This window comes from Mus pahari, chromosome 13, assembly GCF_900095145.1.
Source record: "Mus pahari chromosome 13, PAHARI_EIJ_v1.1, whole genome shotgun sequence".
Taxonomy (NCBI): Eukaryota; Metazoa; Chordata; class Mammalia; order Rodentia; family Muridae; genus Mus; species Mus pahari.
This window is the reverse complement of record NC_034602.1, coordinates 25,888,595-25,906,229: the sequence shown is the minus strand read 5'-3', so window position 1 is coordinate 25,906,229 and position 17,635 is coordinate 25,888,595. Positions and strand designations below refer to the sequence as shown.

At 49.7% G+C, this 17,635-nt stretch overlaps 1 protein-coding gene across 2 annotated transcripts in view; it reads right to left on the bottom strand.

Annotated features, from left to right (window-relative positions):
* The window catches only part of Limk2 (LIM domain kinase 2), a 70,356-nt gene that overhangs the window by 23,430 nt on the left and 29,291 nt on the right, over positions 1-17,635 (bottom strand). The window contains exon 1 of one of the 2 annotated variants that reach the window (XM_021210450.2): positions 5,967-6,379. The exons of the other annotated variant lie outside the window; for it this stretch is intronic. Coding sequence (XP_021066109.1) covers positions 5,967-6,019 — 53 coding nt within the window. The 5' untranslated portion in view covers positions 6,020-6,379. Of the gene's footprint in view, positions 1-5,966; positions 6,380-17,635 lie in introns of those variants that run through there. 2 annotated transcript variants of the gene reach the window in all.

Genomic DNA, 17,635 nt, shown 5'->3' with positions numbered 1-17,635 from the left:
GTTTCTCTGTATAGCCCTGGCTGTCCTGGAACTCACTCTGTAGACCAGGCTGGCCTCGAACTCAGAAATCCGCCTGCCTCTGCCTCCCAAGTGCTAGGATTAAAGGCGTGTGCCACCACTGCCTGGCTATATTATAATTTTTAAGAAAAAAATTTAAAAGGTAGTCCAGGACAGCTAAGGGAAGAGAGAGAGAGAACACCCCTGTCTTAAAACACCCCTTTAATCCTAGCACACAGGAGGCAAAAACAGATCGCTATAAGTTTGAGGCCAGCCTGGACTACAGAGTAAGTTCCAGGACAGCCAGGGCTACACAAAGAAACCCTGTCTCAAAAAACATAAATAAGTAAATAATAAACAAACAACTAATAAGAAAAAATCCCAAAAGACCTAGCTAGAATGAGGACCAAATAAGTGAATGTATGTATGCAAAAGCATTTCACAATGAAGGACAGCATTGTACTAACTTGCTAGGCAAGGTAGAGATGTGAGACAGATACAAGGTGCCCTATATCAACTTCTAGAAGATCTATACGAAACCGAATCACACAAGGTGAGAGGCCATCCAGTGCTGCTGTTCCTGGGTGCAGTGCTTATGTGGGAGCTGGGGGTGATCTGAAGCAGCAGTGGATAACTGCCAAGCTAGGAGGGCTAGAAGAACAAGCCCGGAACACGGCACACCCAACTGCCAGTGGATGCTGTTCCAAGCCTTTGCTTTTCTGCTTATTTATGGGCGCTATTGACATCTTGTGCCACATCAGGCTCTCGGGAGCTGGGTGTGGTACAGAGAATATATGGATACAATGGGCCCAGAGAGTGTGATAAGCTCCAATATAGGAGAGAGCTAAATTCAAGCACCTAGTGCTACATGTGCCTGGATAAACCCTCCCCTTCTTCTGTGGGTTCTGGTTCTGTGCTTATGAAATGATGGGCACATTCATTATCCCCAGAAGACTCGAGGTTCTAACCTCAGTACCACCGTTTGCTGCCTGCCCCATCTTGGTTTCTCATTTGTGAACTGGTAACATGGTCACAAGCACCCCGGTGGCTGTACAGTTCTGAGTGACTGTGGGGCTTCCAGCAGGGAGCTGGCACTCAAGAGTGAGACTTTCTTCCTGCCTCCTACCTCCTGACTTAATGCTCTTGGGTAAGTTTCCTTCTCTTCCTCAGACTGTGAAGTCCTTGAAAGTAGAGGCGGGATCCTATTTCCTCTTGGTACACTTAGCATCAAGCCTAGGGCGAGGCGGGGAAGGCCTTCAGAGAATGTTTTCAAACTGAAAATGGGTCCTGAGTGTCGAGAACCATAAGCCAAGGAGGGAGCAGAGGATTCCCTGCTATCTGGCCTATCTTCTTCCAGTCTGCTGTTGTGAGAAGCTGGTGCAGGCATATCTGTACCCAACTGCAGGCCGGAGCTCTCTTACACCCTCACAATGGTATGTGCGCCACCTCAGGCCATGGAAGCACCAGAACACACCCTCCTTTCTCCTGCCAATATCCTGCTTTTGTTTAGTGCAAGAAGCTCTGCCAGGCAAGGGAGCAGGCAGAGAAACAAGTGTAGGCATGCAGGAGACAGCCACAGCAGCCTGCTGGGACGCACACCTGGCTAGAGAGCCACCGCACAGGGCACGTGTTACGGAACGCCTTTGTAGAGGACAGCCAGATGCATACCCTGCCACAGGTGTCTCTTGAGTAAGGCGAGCAGCTGACAGAACCCGCTGAGGTCCCTTAAGCTCTGTTTTTGCCAATAACCACAACAGGCCTCTCGGGCCACTGGAGAATTTAAAGTGCTAACCTAGGCATTTGCCAAATCTGCTGATAGTTGTCCATGCAAGTGATGGAGCTGGGACCTGAATCTGTGTACCTGGCGAGGAAGTTATCTCTGTCGCAGCGGACCTCAGGGGCACAGCATGTCTTAACTTCCAGGCTTCAGGATTCTTGTCTCTGATAACAATGAGACTGGAACCAGGACCGCTCATATTTGAGTGTTAAGTTAACCCTTCATGATGCTTCTCCTTCAGCTCAAATGTAACTAGTACCAGTAGCCCCTCATCCACTAACCCAGCGGTGTCTGTTAAAGAATCTAAATCCACTGTGAAAGTGAGGAACCATTTGAAAATGTCCCACCTCAGATTCTCGGAAGACATAGCATTTGTTTTTTTTTTTTCTCCAGCTTTCCATTTTTGAAAGCTTCAAGTGAAAGTCACATCTGCCCTCGCTGCAGACCCCAAAGTGCCCGGCTAGGAGGCAGTTGTGATGAGTCAGAAACCAGGGCTCAGGTACAGTCCCTTGTCTCTTGAGGAGGCAGGGTATACAGAGCTGAAACCTCAGAAAGACACACAGGAGGCCACATACAGAAGCTGTAACCTAAGGTCAGTGTTTGACCAGTTCTGACACACTGCAGGTGACCTGGGCAAAGAAGGTGCGTGAGAGCGTTCACTCTGAGACCTGAATCTGCAGAAGACATATCAGTGATCGCTGAGCTCAAGGGGAGGTGTGGAAATGACAGCAGGTGAAAAGCCCCGAGCCACGCCCACAGCAGGTAACCAGGAAGTTCCAGCAGCTGACCTTTTCTTTTCTCTCTTCCTTCTCTTCTCTCTTTTCTCTCTGTTCCTTTTCTCTCTTCTCCAGTTCGGGAACAGCAAGGGCAAATAGAGACTGACCCTCTTCCTTCCCATGCCCAGGGAATATAGGTCTGTTTTATACCTAGGACTAATAAGCAGGCCCTCAGGAGTAAAGGAAGGCCCTGAAATGAATTTCCTCTACAGCCTTAGCAATCAGGACCTATGCACAACACAAAAGGACCAGGATGAAGTGCTGAAAGATGCCAAGTGATCCAGGCTCCACTTCCACACACTTTCCAATTCCTTAGCTGTGTTTTTTTGTTTTGTTTTTAAAGATTTATTTATTTATTATATGTAAGGACACTGTAGCTGTCTTCAGACACTCCAGAAGAGGGAGTCAGATCTTGTTACGGATGGTTATGAGCCACCATGTGGTTGCTGGGATTTGAACTCATGACCTTCTGAAGAGCAGTCAGTGCTCTTAACCACTGAGCCATCTGTCCAGCCCCCTTAGCCGTGTTTACAAGTACTCAACCCCACGGAGCGAGGGAACCCAAAGTCCTGCGTATGAAGGCGCAGCCCTCCTATGCTCTGGGAGAGGCGGGGTTGGATGCTCCCCTTAAATCTAAGCAGCTGTGGCTACCACTGTTAGCCTCTTTCTGGAAGCTACATGGCCTCAGAAGTCCACCAAGTAGGGTTCCAGTTGTCCTTCAGGGCCCACAAAAGCAAGCATGACAGGAGCTAGAGACTCAGGTCGCCACCACACACTCCTCTATCGCTTCTTCCTTCAGACTCGATGGACTGAAATCGTCTGCCAAACACTGTAATTCTTGTGGACTATGTTGCTACACTGTTTTTACAAAAATAACCAGACCCATAACAAACTTAGCAATAGAGCATACAGATTCAGCTCCGGCGGGGGTCGGGGGCTGGTTGTCAGTTCATGTGATCTGCACAGCTCACAGGGGGCTTCCTCTACCTGGGAGGGGAAAGTGCCAAAGTGTGTATGTCTCAGAGAGTAGCCGAACAAGTTACAGTCGGGAACCATTCACCTGACCCAAGCCCTTCAGAAGGCCGAGGGATGCTGCAAGTTACTTACAAAGGTTGTTTTTAAGTTTTCAGACATGGGTTGCTTTATAATGCAAACGAGTGCTTGTTTTCCTCAAGAGATAAAGTCCAAACCAAGCTCCTCTAACCCTGGTCGGACACTAACGGGAATCCTATAAGGGAATTCCTTTAAAGATGAGAAGCACACAGTACTCCCTCGACCAGGAACATAGTGACAAGAGTTCCTGTTGATAACTGTGATGCCATGGCCTTACCAGCAACTAGACAAAAAGACCCCTCCCTGATTTACCTCTTGTGTAGGAAACTTCACTTTGAGATGTTTCCTTATTTGGGAGTACCTGAGATTACCCCGTGCCGCTCCCACCGACCGCAGGCAGACAAGCTGTGCTCACTGCTAGAGTGGCTTGCTCGGCAGAGGGGTGTACAGGGCACAGAAATGACATCCTTCATTCCTGTCTCCCCTCCCTGTCACATGCTCACGCCTGATCTGTCCCATGGAATCTGGTTGCGTCACCTTTCTTGCAACCACAGCCCTAGAACTCTTACGTCTTACGGACTTTACTCCTCCAGAGGGTCAAGGACTTCACTTGTTTGACAGAGTCCAGGAAGGGCTCTAATCCCTGTCACAGAGGAGCACATGACAAGGAGGAGCTGATGAGAGGCGGTTTTATGACCAGGTAGTGGTTTGTCCTGGAGGCGTGGGAAGCAGGGTCCAGGCAGCCCCCCCCCCCCCCAGGGCACAGAGCCCTGAGCGCTTCAGCAGGAGCTTCAGGAATGTGCCTCTCACTCTCACGCAGGAGAGGGCAGAGGGTCTACTGCAAGTCAGTGCCCTTTGATTCCAGCTGGGCAAACAGCCTGGAGAATGGAGGCGAGGTCATCAGGTTTCCCAGAGAGGTTGGCGGAGAACAAGACAAAGGACTGTTGGACCTGAGAGGCCTGGGGACCTGGCTCTCAAAAGTTCATCACCTGCTCTAGCTCCAACTCCAGAGAAGTGTCATGGCCGCACAAATTAAAAGGGGCAGACTGTTCCTGCTCCCTAAAGGAACAGCCCTTCCCCCAGGATGCCTTCCCAGGATTCCAGGGAACATGGAGGATCTGAACAAGTCGCTGCCACAATCCTTAGCACCCCACTTGTCATCGGATCCCACATGGTAAAATCTACCTTCTAAACTCAAGGCCAACTTCTTTCCTCAGTTCAGAAAACACAACACAAAACAAAAATCTCCAACAGATCTGGCAAACCATCCCTCTCCTGCTGGGCCGGGAAGGAAAGCAAACCTGAGAAGAGGAATGTATGGGAGACGTGGACGGAGGGAGCTGCAGCCCCACAGAGGACAAGAAACTCTACAAACAAAACAAGGCAGCTGAGGGGACCTTGTGTGTTGCCACTGTTGAGACTGGTAGCTTCATCAGTAAAAGGGGGCTACATCCTATTTTTAGGCTTGATAGACGAAAAATGCCCATAGGAGGGCTGCTGGAGTCAATAGGACCAGTCCCCCGAGTCTCTACAAGGGCCCGGCCATTCGCTGAAACCTCCTGGTAGCCACTCTTCTGCCCAGGGACAGCCACAGATCTCTATCCTAAAGTGAGGGCTGGCCACCAAACTGGATTGGGAAAGCTGGAAGAAAAAGCCAGGGGAGGCCGTCATCAGAAAAACAGGTTTCTCCCAAAGAATAAAAACAAGCCCCACCCCAGGCAGGAATGGCTCCATTCAGAAGGGACCCAGAGGGCCAGAAACCCCCTAGGGAGTTTCTCTTGAAGGTGGGGTGGGGCAGAGAGCAAAGACAGACAGGTCAGAGGAAGAAAGTTTCCACGCCTGCCCATGAAAGGCCTCACAGAGCCCCTACAGATGCACATATCTGGGGGCTGACCCAGAAACTCCACTCATCTGGGAGCCTAGGAACCCCTCTAAGCCAGGGCAAATAAGCCACTAAGAGAACATGTATACAGTGCCTACTATGTACCAGGCTACCCACACCCAGGCCTTGCCAGCTTTTAGTTTGGCAAAACCTGCCCATCCTGCTTGTTGGGACAAATTCCTGGGCAGGCAGCACAGCCTGTAGGAGAGACATGTGAGAGTCACAGAATGGCACCCCATTTGTGCTTTCTCCAGACACAGTAACACCAAGGTGTGGCTTGTTAGGAAGGGGAGCCCGGGCTCCCCAGGAGCTTCCTTCACCTCCCCGTCTTCATGACACCGGAGTGTCCTTTTCCAGGCTTCTGGATAAGCTCTTCTGGTAAAGGCAGGGCTGAGTGAGGTCAGAGGAGAACAAGGAAGACTTTGGCCTTCCCTCAGGCCTAGGAGCGGGGATGAGGGGGAGGTCTGGGAGACCAACTCACCTAAAGGGGTCTCTGGAGGTGAAGTAAGCCGGGACAGACAAGTAACTCCCCATCTTCTTCCCACACCAGATAAACAGGCTCAGCTGCAAACCCGTCTGGGAGCGCCTCAGGCTGGCTGCGGGCGGCCACCATGACAGGCGGGTTCCCGGCACCTTGGGTTGGAGCCGGCCGCCCGGTGCTCACCTCTGCCTCCGAAGCAGCAGGAGAGAGCGGATTCCAGGCCCCTGGCTCCTTGGCAGATTCCCGCAGGGGCACATGGCTGGTAGTCTCCTCCCCAGAATCTCGGAAGCTCCGTGGCCCGCCGGGGCTCCGGGAGGAGTACCTCTCTTCAGAGGCTAGACACACACAGGCATTCTGGGGAAGGGGCTGGTGACTGGCTAAAAATGAGATGCTGCTGTCAAGTCAGTCCCGTCCTTCGGTCCCACCCACCCTGAATGCGGGAGGGAGGAAGAGGAGGAGCTCGGGCAGAAGCGAGGTGTGTGGTTGGAGCAGCTGTTAGGAAACAGACCTCGCAGCAAGGGGTGGAGCCGGGGCGGGAGCGAGGCTGCAGGCAAGCATCACAGACAATAACTGGAGCTGGCCGAGCGTCCATCACATCCACTGCACAGCGCAGGACAGGCAGCGCAGGGGGGCCAATACATCAGAGTTCAATGTCACCAGCCTGAAGAGCTGCCTATAGGGCGCTAACTCTGACGAGGAGTTAAAAACACAGGATGACAGCTTCGGCAGAGCTTCACCTACAGGAGGGGGACCCTCCAGCACAGGAGGCTGCTCCCCAGAAACATCCACAGATCTGGGTTGGTCTCTGTTCTCTTCTGGTGTTGGGACTCCCAATCATCTACTCCCTCCGCCTGGTCTGGGGACAGCCTCAAGAGACTGGCCATTTTTCCACTCTGGGGCAGGGCTGTGCTGCTGCAGAGGAGGAAACAGGGCTCAGAGCATGTATCTGTGTGACTCGCATTATAAGCTTCCTCTAAGGTGGAATTATCCCCACTTTATATTCTAGGAAAGTGAAGTGCCAAGAGATTAGGTGACTCACTGGTGACCAAAAACCAGTCAGAGGCAAGGCTGGGACAGCCAGCGTCATTCTGTGTCCTTTCACTGGTTCCCATAAGCCATCCACTCATCCCGGAAGGCAGTGCTGTTTCTTCCTGTGTCTGTGCTAGCTGGGGGTTATTGTCAGCTTGACACAACCTTGAGCCTTCTGAGAAAGGGAAACCTTTCAATTCAGTTGAAGAATTACCTCAATCAGACAGTTCTGTGGCACAGACGGCCACCATGACAGGCGGGTTCCCGACTGTCCTGACGGGTGATTGGTGTGGGAGGGTCCAGCAGGTGGGGCTGGGCTATATAAGAAAGCAGCCAAGGGCCAGCGATGGTGGCCAACACTTAATCCCAGTAGTTTGGAGATCATGGCAGGCAAGTCCCTGCGGATTGGAGGTCAGTGAGGGCTCTATAGCAAGAGCCTGCCTTTTTTTGTTTTTGTTTTTGTTTTTTGAGACGAATTTCTCTGTGTCGCCCTGGTTGTCCTGGAACTCAGGAGATCTACCTGTCTCTGCTCCCACAAGTACTGGAATTAAAGGTATGCACCTCCCATCCCCTCCCCAGAAAGACCTGTTTTTGTTTTGGTTTTTTTTGTTGTTGTTGTTTTTTAATATCAAAACAAAAGAAAAAGAAAAGCTAGCAGAAACTGAGCAAGAGGAAGTAGTGAACAGCCTTCCTGAATGGTTTCCGCTCCAGGTTCCCTGAGTTCCTTTCCCCTGACTCTCAGTGTAAGCTGAAATAACTCCTTCCCAAGTTGCTTTTGGTCATGGCATTTATCACAGCAACAGAGAGGAAACTACAATAGTGTCCGATGGTAACCCTGCTTCCTAACTGAGAGCCGGGCAGGTGGAGGAGGGTGACCTGAGGTGCCTGGGAGAGTGCCTGGGAAGGTATCTGGAATGGGAGCAGACCTGAGAGGCCCAGCTGTGGGCTGACCAAGCCAGGTCCTGCATGAAGAAGGTCTCCTCTCCCCCAGTCCACAGGGCTACAATGGACCCCCGTTCCCTGTCCCCAAGACCTTGATGAACAAGGGGTTGTGACATAGGCTGTTCCCCACCAGGTATACACACCTCCCCACTAGAAAGAGCCGGAAGTCACCTGGCAGCTGCTATCTGTCACTGTACAGTGTGACAGGCAAGTCCACACAGAAGTGATTCATGGGTTACAAGGGACTCATTTCTCTCTTCTCCAGCTGGGCACAGACCATGAGTGTGAGGAGAGACAGCTCGCACTGAGCATGCAGCACGTTCCAGCCCCAGTTGACTGCTCGCCACGTATTCCCTCTCACTTTTAAATGGCCTCTGTTCAGATACATGTTGCACCCACTGAACAGATGTCAAAACCAAGGTTCTGAGGGGGTTGTTCACAGCTTAAAGACAGTCTGTCAACAGTGAAGGTGGATTTCTACCTCAGAAAGAATGCCTCCATAGCAGGGGGCTGGAGAGATGGCTCAGCAGGTAAGAGCACCCGACTGCTCTTCCAAAGGTGCAGAGTTCAAATCCCAGCAACCACATGGTGGCTCACAACCATCCTTAACAAGATCTGACTCCCTCTTCTGGAGTGTCTGAAGACAGATACGCTGTATAATAAATAAATAAATCTTTAAAAAAATAAATATAAGAAATAAGAGAATGTCTCCACAGCAGAGGTCAGAACACCCCTGTAAAGGTTAGAGGACAAATATTTTAGATTCTATAAGTCACATAGACCCTGTCACCACTATTCAGTATTTCACATCTCAGCATCCTCAGTAAAATAGAAACAAATAGATCTGGCTATATTTCAATAAAACTTTATTTGTGGACACTGATCTAATTCTCATATGCCATGAAATAGTCTTTGGCTTTTTTATTTGTCTACCCTGTCAAGAATTTAAAAATGTAAAAATCAGGGCCAGAGAGATGACTCAGCGGTTAAGAGCACCAGCTGCCCTTCCAAAGGTCCTGAGTTCAATTCCCAGCATCTGCATGGTGGCTCACAACCATCTGTAATGGGAAAAATACCCATATAAATAAATAAGTAAATCTTTTTTAAAAATGTAAAAATCAAAGGCAGTACAAAAACATGGTTTAAAAGTGGTTTTGAGTGCTGGGTGTAGTGTCCTAGCAGAGACAGGAGGATCTCTGTTAGTTTGAAGCCAGACTGGGGGATCTAGAGAGTTCCAGGCCAGCCAGGCTGCATAGTATAGTGAAACCCTGTCTATAAAATAGAATAAACATTTTGGCATTTGTACTGGATGCTGAATTTGGGTCTGTGTATCTACCGCTGCAGATAATATACTCCAGCTCCGGAGGCAGGGGGTGAGTACTGGGTGGGCACTTAGCCTGCACCTCAACTGCTTGCAACATTTCGTGTAAATGACATTTGACCCCCACTATTTGACAGTGCTGTACCCCCCCTCACACCCTTCTCTTTGCAGAGGAAGGAACTGAGGTACAGAGAGGTTAAATTGCTTACTTGGAGTCATCTCATTGAACAAACAAGATGGGAAGCCAGGATTTGAACCTAAGCTAGACAGTATAGGCTGTGCTCTGCCATGCTGTACTGGGGAGTGCAGCCTGGGCCTAGAGCCAGACTGTCTGGGTTTGAATGCAGCAATGCACTTAAGCCCTTGGCACTGAGTCTGGAACACATTAAGAGTTGATAAATGTTAGCTGTTAATATCATTAAGACTACTGTTCAACTTCTGTGCTAGCTATGTGGCCCTTAGAAAGCTCCTGCCTGTCTGGGCTTTGGGTTAGGTCTCTAAATAGCTTCCAGCTTCAACATTTTCATTCCTGTGAGGTGCCGGTGGGCTCTCTGTTTTCCTTGGGTCTCAAGTTGAGGCTGAATCTCTTGAGCCAGCCTTGAAGGAATCGGGATCTTGGCTGGGGGCCACGCAAGAGCCAGAGACTGAGAGGCAGTGGAAGGGAAGTAACACAGAGGACACTGAGAGGACTGCCACAGGCTGGCTGGCTGGCAGCTTCCTCCCAGCGACAGAGCCCAGATATACTTATGCTCCCCCGTAACTCCATCAGGCAAGGGGGGAGCCCCTAGCTAAATCTGAACTGGCATCTAATTGCATCCTTTGATTTCTATCTGATGAACGGAGTGAGTGTATGTGGAAGAGAATGCAAGGCACAGAGCGGGGCCAGGGAGCCCCTGAGCATAACTCCTTTTGACATTTCACACAGCTCTGCTGCTCCAGTGGCTTCGGGCAGCAGTGAGTCGGTGTCTAGGAATGCAGGCAGGAGGCTGCAGGCTTTTTCTCTTCCCACTCTTCTTACAAAGGATTTGGTGGGTGGACTAGTGGGGGACTAATAAGAGGATTTCTCAGCGGCCATGTGAGTGCCCCCCTCTCCCGGCAGCGAGGCAGCCATCTCCCCATGTTCTGAGCTGAAGGGGAAGCCCCTCCCAGGTGGAATCTATATGACCCCCATACATCTGGCTTTCAGGGGGTGCCTTTAAAGGATTGATCACCAGATGTAGGGAACAGCTACTCAGCTGGCAACTCAGATAGAGCTATTCCTTCAGGCCAACTGTAAAGGGTCCAAACCACTCAAACGTGGAGGTGAAAAGTCACACCGTGGGTGAACTTTCCCCACACAGCCCAGGCAACTGCAGGGACCCTGGGACTGGCAACCATCGCTGGGATAAAACAGCAAGATGGTGCTAATCTCCAGTACACTTCGAACGTTGGAAACCATTAGCCAGAACCAGATGATACTCCAAGGAGCCCGCATTTGGGACAGGTTGGAGAACAAACAGCATTCAGAGATGACAGCCCCAAGTGACCATCCTTGAGAGATGTGGTGAATGAATGAATGACCCCGACCTCAGCCTGTCCCAAAGCTCTGGACAAAGGATCTGAAGCACAGGGACTTGCGTTTGCTGCACGAGGCCCTCTGTTGGTGAGGAGGACTCCACACAGGGAAAGGCTGCGTGTGGCTTGCTGTCTTTAGACCGAGCTGGGAATGACTTGAGCATGCCTGGCAAACACTCCACCACCAGCTTGTATATATGGAGCTCTCTTTTTATTTTTTAAAGACAAATTTAAATTTTGAAACAGGATCTCACAATGTAGGCAGGCTGGCCTTGAACTTGCTTGTGATCCTCCTGCCTCAGCCTCCTGAGGAGATACAGTTATCACGGCTGTCTGGAGACCTGCCTCTCCTTGCTGCTCAGCAAGGCTATTCCTCCAACAGGCTAGCTCTCTGGTCTCTGCTCCTCCCCTCCCCAGCTCCCTCTAGACTTTGGAAGTGCCCAGAACACTTAGGGAATGCCGCTAGAGTTTTATGTCAACTTGACACAAGCTAAAGTTATCAGAGGAGGGAACCTCAATTAAGAAGATGCCTCCCCTAAGCAGGTGCCGTAGCACTTGACTTTAATCCCAGTACCCAGGTGGCAGAGGCAGGTGAGTCTGAGCTCAAGGCCAGCCTGGTTTATAGAGTGAATTCAAGGACAGCTAGGGCTACTCAAGAAAGCCTTTAGTTTTGTCAAAAACAAAAACAAACCAAAAAAAAAAAAAAAAAAAAAAAAAAAGGAAAAGAAAATGCCTCCATAAAATCAGGCTGCAGGCAAGCCTATAGTGATTAATGAGGAAGGTCCCTTCACATTGGGACCACAACCCTTTCTGGGCTGGTGGTCTTGGGTTCTATAAGAAAACAGGCTAAGCAAGCCAACAAGTAGCACCCCTCCAGGTTTCTGTCCTGGCTTCCTTCAGTGATGGACTATGATGTGGAAGTGGAAGTCAAAGGTGTTTCATCACAGCAATAGACATTAGGGGCTCCCTCCCTGACTGCTTATCTGCTTCACCTTTGGAGAAGTCCCTCCCTCACGAAGCAGGGACAAAGCAGTGTGTGCTTTCTGTCACTTACACACTGTGTCGTCACCTTCTCAGAATCCCTTAGCACCCCCTACACACACACACACACACACAAACACACACACACACACACACACACACACCCCAGTGCTGTCAGTCCATCAAAAGCCTAGCAGAGACCCTGCACCGGGACCTGAGGCTGTTGCTTTAATTACCAGATAGGCTTCTTTGACTGTATCCTGCCCTGACCACATCTGACTTCCCTCAGCTGCTTCCAAACCTCTGCTCTTCACTCCTTCTACAGCCTCCTATGCCCTCATCCGACACCATGCCTAGGACTTTTCTTTTCTCTCACCCAATTATTATTTTTTTTTTTAAAGATTTATTTATTGTATATATGTAAGTACACTGTAGCTGTCTTCAGACACTCCAGAAGAGGGCATCAGATCTTGTTACGGATGGTTATGAGCCACCATGTGGTTGCTGGGATTTGAACTCTGGACCTTTGGAAGAGCAGTCGGGTGCTCTTACCCACTGAGCCATCTCACCAGCCCCTCTCTCACCCAATTATAATGGAACTCTTTCTCCTCTAGGAAGGGCTTCCTCCTCATGTTCCCAAGCCCGTCACACACAAGCAAGGTCCTGTGTCCATGCCTGTCCACTGCCGTATCAAACTACAAGAGGGTAGGTGCTAGGTTCTAGGTTCTGGCAGGACACAGGCTATCCATGTGTTCAGCTTAGTGAGGCTGAGCCACCTCTCTTGCCCACATAACTCTAGGCTCTTACTGTGAGAGACTACAGTCCTACAGGAGAGAGGATAAATAACATTGATAAAGCATTTTCAGTTCACAATGGATTTTAGTCTCTCACATGCAGTAGGGCAGGGCAGGCAAGCTCAGAGATGCCAGGCAAGTCGTCCACGTTTACACTGACAGGAAGTACAGAGGTGGGGTAAATGCAGTGTTTGCTGATTTAAAATCTCCAGGCCTTTCCTCTATTCCAACCCAATCAAAGATTTGGGAATCCCACCTCTGTAGCACAGGGGCTACACTGACAAGTATGCTCAGGTCTTGGATCCTACACCTATACTGTGAGGATAAAACAAAAGAGTATCTAGCTCTTGGGAAATCCATAAGAAAATTTCATGACCGGCAAGTCCCTGAGAACTAGAAATACCAGCTTCCTCCAGAACCTAAGCAATTGGCTCCTCTCCCAGCTGTTCACTGCCCACCCTGTCCATCATCTGCCCAGAACTTTTGAGGAACTCACTGAAAGAAAAAAAATCATAAATTTACTTTTTCTGAGAATCTCTCTTTTTCTGTTAAAAACAAAACTGGGCCAGTCAGTGACTTCTATTTCTATTTTGATAGCAGATTCTCATCATCAGACAGACAGGGTGATTAGACCTTGGGTGTCACCGCCATTCTCCAGGTTCTCTAGAGCCACATTAGTGGCTGCATCACTGTCTCTCCCTTTCAGTGCATTGGAATGACTTTCTCTAATAATTAGGACACAGCATAGAATGGGGCGGCACTATTGAATGTGTTGTGGTTTGCCATTCCTAATTTCAACTTAGATTCTACCCAGGAGCCAAGCTGTATTCTCTTTTCTTCCCGTAATAGCTGATGAGTGTGGTGTCTTAGTCAGGGTTGGTGGAACCACAGCCTGAACCCAGGCTCACAGCCTGGGCAGCAAACCTAACTGCACCCCATTACCTCACCCCGAAAGGCGAGTGCTCCAGAAGTAGTAGGTACTGTCTTCAGACTAGAAAACATGGAGACCCACGAGACAGACACAGAGGCAAGCTTGGTATGCACGCACATGCTCTCATTACATTTCTCACTGTAAGGACGGCTACCTCCTTTTGTTTGTTTGAAAACAGGGTTTCTCTGTGTAGCCCTAGCTATCCTGGAACTCACTACGTAGACCAGGCTGGCCTTGAGTTCAGTAATCTGCCTGCCTCTGCCTCCTGAGTGCTGGGATTAAATGGTGCATCACTGTTGCCACCTCCTTTTTCCATATTAAGAAATGAAGGTTGGGAAGTTTGTTCCGAGTCTCATAAGTAAAAATTGGCAGGGTTGGGCTCTAACTGGAATCTCTGAACTCCGGTTCCGACACAGTTGCTGCAAACAGCTGTTCTGTACTTGCTACTTGGTCGTGGTGAGATCTTTCAAGGTGTGGTTGAGGAACAGCTATCTGGACTCCACTGGGAAAACGAGGATGTCCCTGGCACCACCCAGCCACACAGCACCAGAGCTTCTGAGGGTGAGGGAAAGAACCTGAACTTTATATTATATCTTTGTTGTTTTGAGACAGGGTCTCTCTGTGTAACCCGGGCTGTCCTGGAGCTCCACCTGCCTCTGCCTCCTGGGTGCTGGGTGAGACGAGAGATGTGCGCCACTCCCCCAGCCTGGGCACCAAACCTCTATTTCAAACAACACCTAGTGGTTCTGATCCACACTGGAGACTGAGGAATCTACCCCACTCTTTCCCAGGCACTTCTCCATTTGATCTCGCCTCACTGCCGCAGTAACCCTAGAGTCGGACAGAACAGCCACTCTCACCCCTCACCGCAGGTGAGGATGCACAGGTCAGCCGTTCATTTCACTCTGGAGGCCGCTTGGTCACTGTCAGGGTTAGAGCTGCTTAAACCTTGATGTAGTGGGGACTTCACTTTCCTGAAACTCCATGGTGGCCATCTCCCTCTTTCTTCAACAGCAGTGTATGGAGACGAGTTAGAAGGCATGGCCACTCTGCTGAGCAGGAGATGTAACTCAGCGACAGAGCTGTTTTCTAGTATGCATGAGGTGCTGGGTTCCAGTCCAGCAACACATGCATGCGCACGCAAGCGAGCTCAAACAAATGTGCACTGCCGACTTTAAAACAAGAGTCCATCACCGAGGGAGTGGGACAGCGGACTGATCCCATCACAGTGCTTCGGGGTGCTGTCAGGAAGGCCTAGCCAGAATATGACAGAGACACAGAAGTAAACAGCCTTCATTTCAGTCTGACATGGATGCCTGGGGCTGTTTTGGTAATGGTGAGGAACAAGGGAAAAAAAGATTTGTGGCTGGGTGTGGTGGCACATGCCTTGCATCCTGGCACTCAGGAGGCTGAGACAGGAGGATCTCTCAGTTTGAAGCCAGCCTAAGCTACATAGAAATTCCAGGACAGCCAGAGCTATGTAGAGAGACCCTGTCTCAAACCCCTGCCCCTGAAAAGAGAGAGAATTTGTTAGCACCCCTCTAACGCTACCCAGGGAGAGAGAAGGGCAGTAGCCTTTGGGCTACATTGGTTGGGGAGAGAGAGCACAGTGGACGGTTACAGCAGCAAAAGGCACCCCGGGGTCTTTGATGGTTCAATGACCACATTATAGACAGAGGTCTTTTTTGTTTGTGTTTGTTTGTTTGTTTTCCAGACAGGGTTTCTCTGTGTATCCTGGCTATTCTGGAACTCACTCTGTAGACCAGGCTGGCTTTGAACTCGGAGATCTGCCTGCTTCTGCCTCCCAAGTGCTGGGATTATAGGTAAATACCACCACCACCAGCTGGCTGTAGACAGAGGTTTTAATCTATTGTCCATGTCAGAAGGAAAGCTCTTGCCCGGGACAATGTCGCACAGTAGAGATGATGAGGGTGCATACAGGAAGGAGTTCAAGTTCTCTGAAACACCATTCCAGAAAGGCACCATTCACCCTGCAACTGCTCCGTTCCAGGCAGTCTGCCACGCCATGGGGCACTGAGGTAGATTAGATATCGTCCCACCCTTGGAAAACTATACCTGAAGACTGCAGCGGGGTGTGCAAACAAATACCTACAAGGATAGAGCTCGAGTATGAGGGAGATAACAAGGAGGGTGAAAAAACTCTCCTCTGATTGGTAGGGATGGGGTGGGGTGGGGTTCCTCCAGAGGAGACGATGCATCAGCTGACAAAGCAGGCTGATTGCCAGGCGGACAAGAGGCTTGAAGGAACAACGAAACCCTGAGCATATCCATTAGTTACACCGGAGCCCACCTGTAAGCAGTGACCCCCAAGGGCGCAGGGATGGTAAGGAGTGCTAGACCACTGTATACCAGCCTGGGGCAATTGGGTAATTAAAGACACTCACAGGCAACGGGGGTGGTGGGGTGGCTAGTTATCAGAAGCACTGAGGCAAGCAGAGACTCCCAATGGCTAGGACATAAAGGCTGAGACACCAAGGACAATTCGCATTCTCAGGTGCTGGCTTAGCTCAAGTCTACAGCTAACTGTGCTGTGTTCACACCAAGTGTGCTTGCCAACCACTGTTCACCACCAGTAGACAATGCCCTTGTCCTGAGGCCACATCTCTATGGACCTGCTCATTTTAACCTCTAAGTTCATTAAGAATCAGATGGTGGCCCCTATAGATTATTGTGCACTGTTGTTTTGTAACGCTAATGCTAGGAAATTCAGGGGGTGAGATGTGGCTCAGTGGTGGAATGCCTGCCTAGTACCTGTGAGGTCTAGGCAGATCCCCTGCACAGAAAACAAAACCATCACAAGAACAGGGCCGGAGAGAGGGCTCGGTGGTTAAGATCACCTGTGGCTTTTGCAGAGCGTCTGGGTTTGAATCCCAGCACATGATCCACTGTAACTCTTCTTCTAGGAGATCTAATGGTCTCTTCTGATCTCTGCAGGCAACAGACGTGCACATGATGCAGACATACATGCAGGTAAAACACCCATGCATAGTATTTAGATGTAACCTGCAGAACTGGAATCGCAGACAGTTGTAGGTGCTGAGAGCTGAACCAAATGCAGATCTTCTTCAGGAGCCACAAGTGACCTTACCCACGGAGCCATCACTCCAGCCTCTAAAAACTTCACGAAACAACAGCAAACAATGTTTGACATTCAGTGTCAGAGTCTTCATTCCCACAGACATTCTTCTGACTTCTTCTGGGAGAAAGAAATCCTTTTACCATACCAACACATCTCTGAGGCGATGCCTGCAGCACCATCAGAAGACCTGAGATCCTTCCCTGGTTGACAATGGTTTACTGTGTGATCTCAGTCAAGCCTTTAAACCTCTCTATGCTTCTTCTTTGTTAAAAGAATTAAGGTGAGAAAACAATTCCACACCCATTAGGTCAATGCTAAAAGAAGCAATGGTATTCAGAAGAAGGCGGGCTGGCCTGCCACTGCAGACCTGTCTATGGCTGGCATCTTGGTGAACCAACCTAATCTGGGCCTGGGTTTTGGACCTTAGGTCTAGAAACACACTCACCCAGAGAGGTGCAGATGTGCTTTGATGGTTTATCAACATCACTGTCTACCCACAGGCTGACAACTGAAATCGGTGTGTCCAAATCCCTGGCACAGGTAGGACTTCAAGACCTACACTGGGCGGTGAGGTGCTCACACTTAGAGCCCACCCAATTGTGATGCTGAGGCAGGGAGACCAACTGACTCAAGCCTAAGAGTTTAAGCTGGACACGGTGGCACAAGCCTTCAATCCTAGCACTCGGGAGGAGAGGCAGGCAGATTTCTGAGTTTGAGGCCAGCCTGGTCTACAGAGTGAGTTCCAGGACAGCCAGGGCTATACAAAGAAACCCTGTCTCAAAGAACCAGCCTGGGCCACATAGTAAAACCCTATCTCAAAAAAATAAAATAAAATAAAATAAAATAAAATAAAATAAAATAAAATAAAAACTGCATGGTACTGGTACAACGACAGACAGGTAGATCAATGGAATAGAACTGAAGACCCAGAAATGAATCCACACACCTATGGTCACTTGATCTTTGAAAAGGGAGCTAAAACCATCCAGTGGAAAAAAGACAGCATTTTCAACAAAT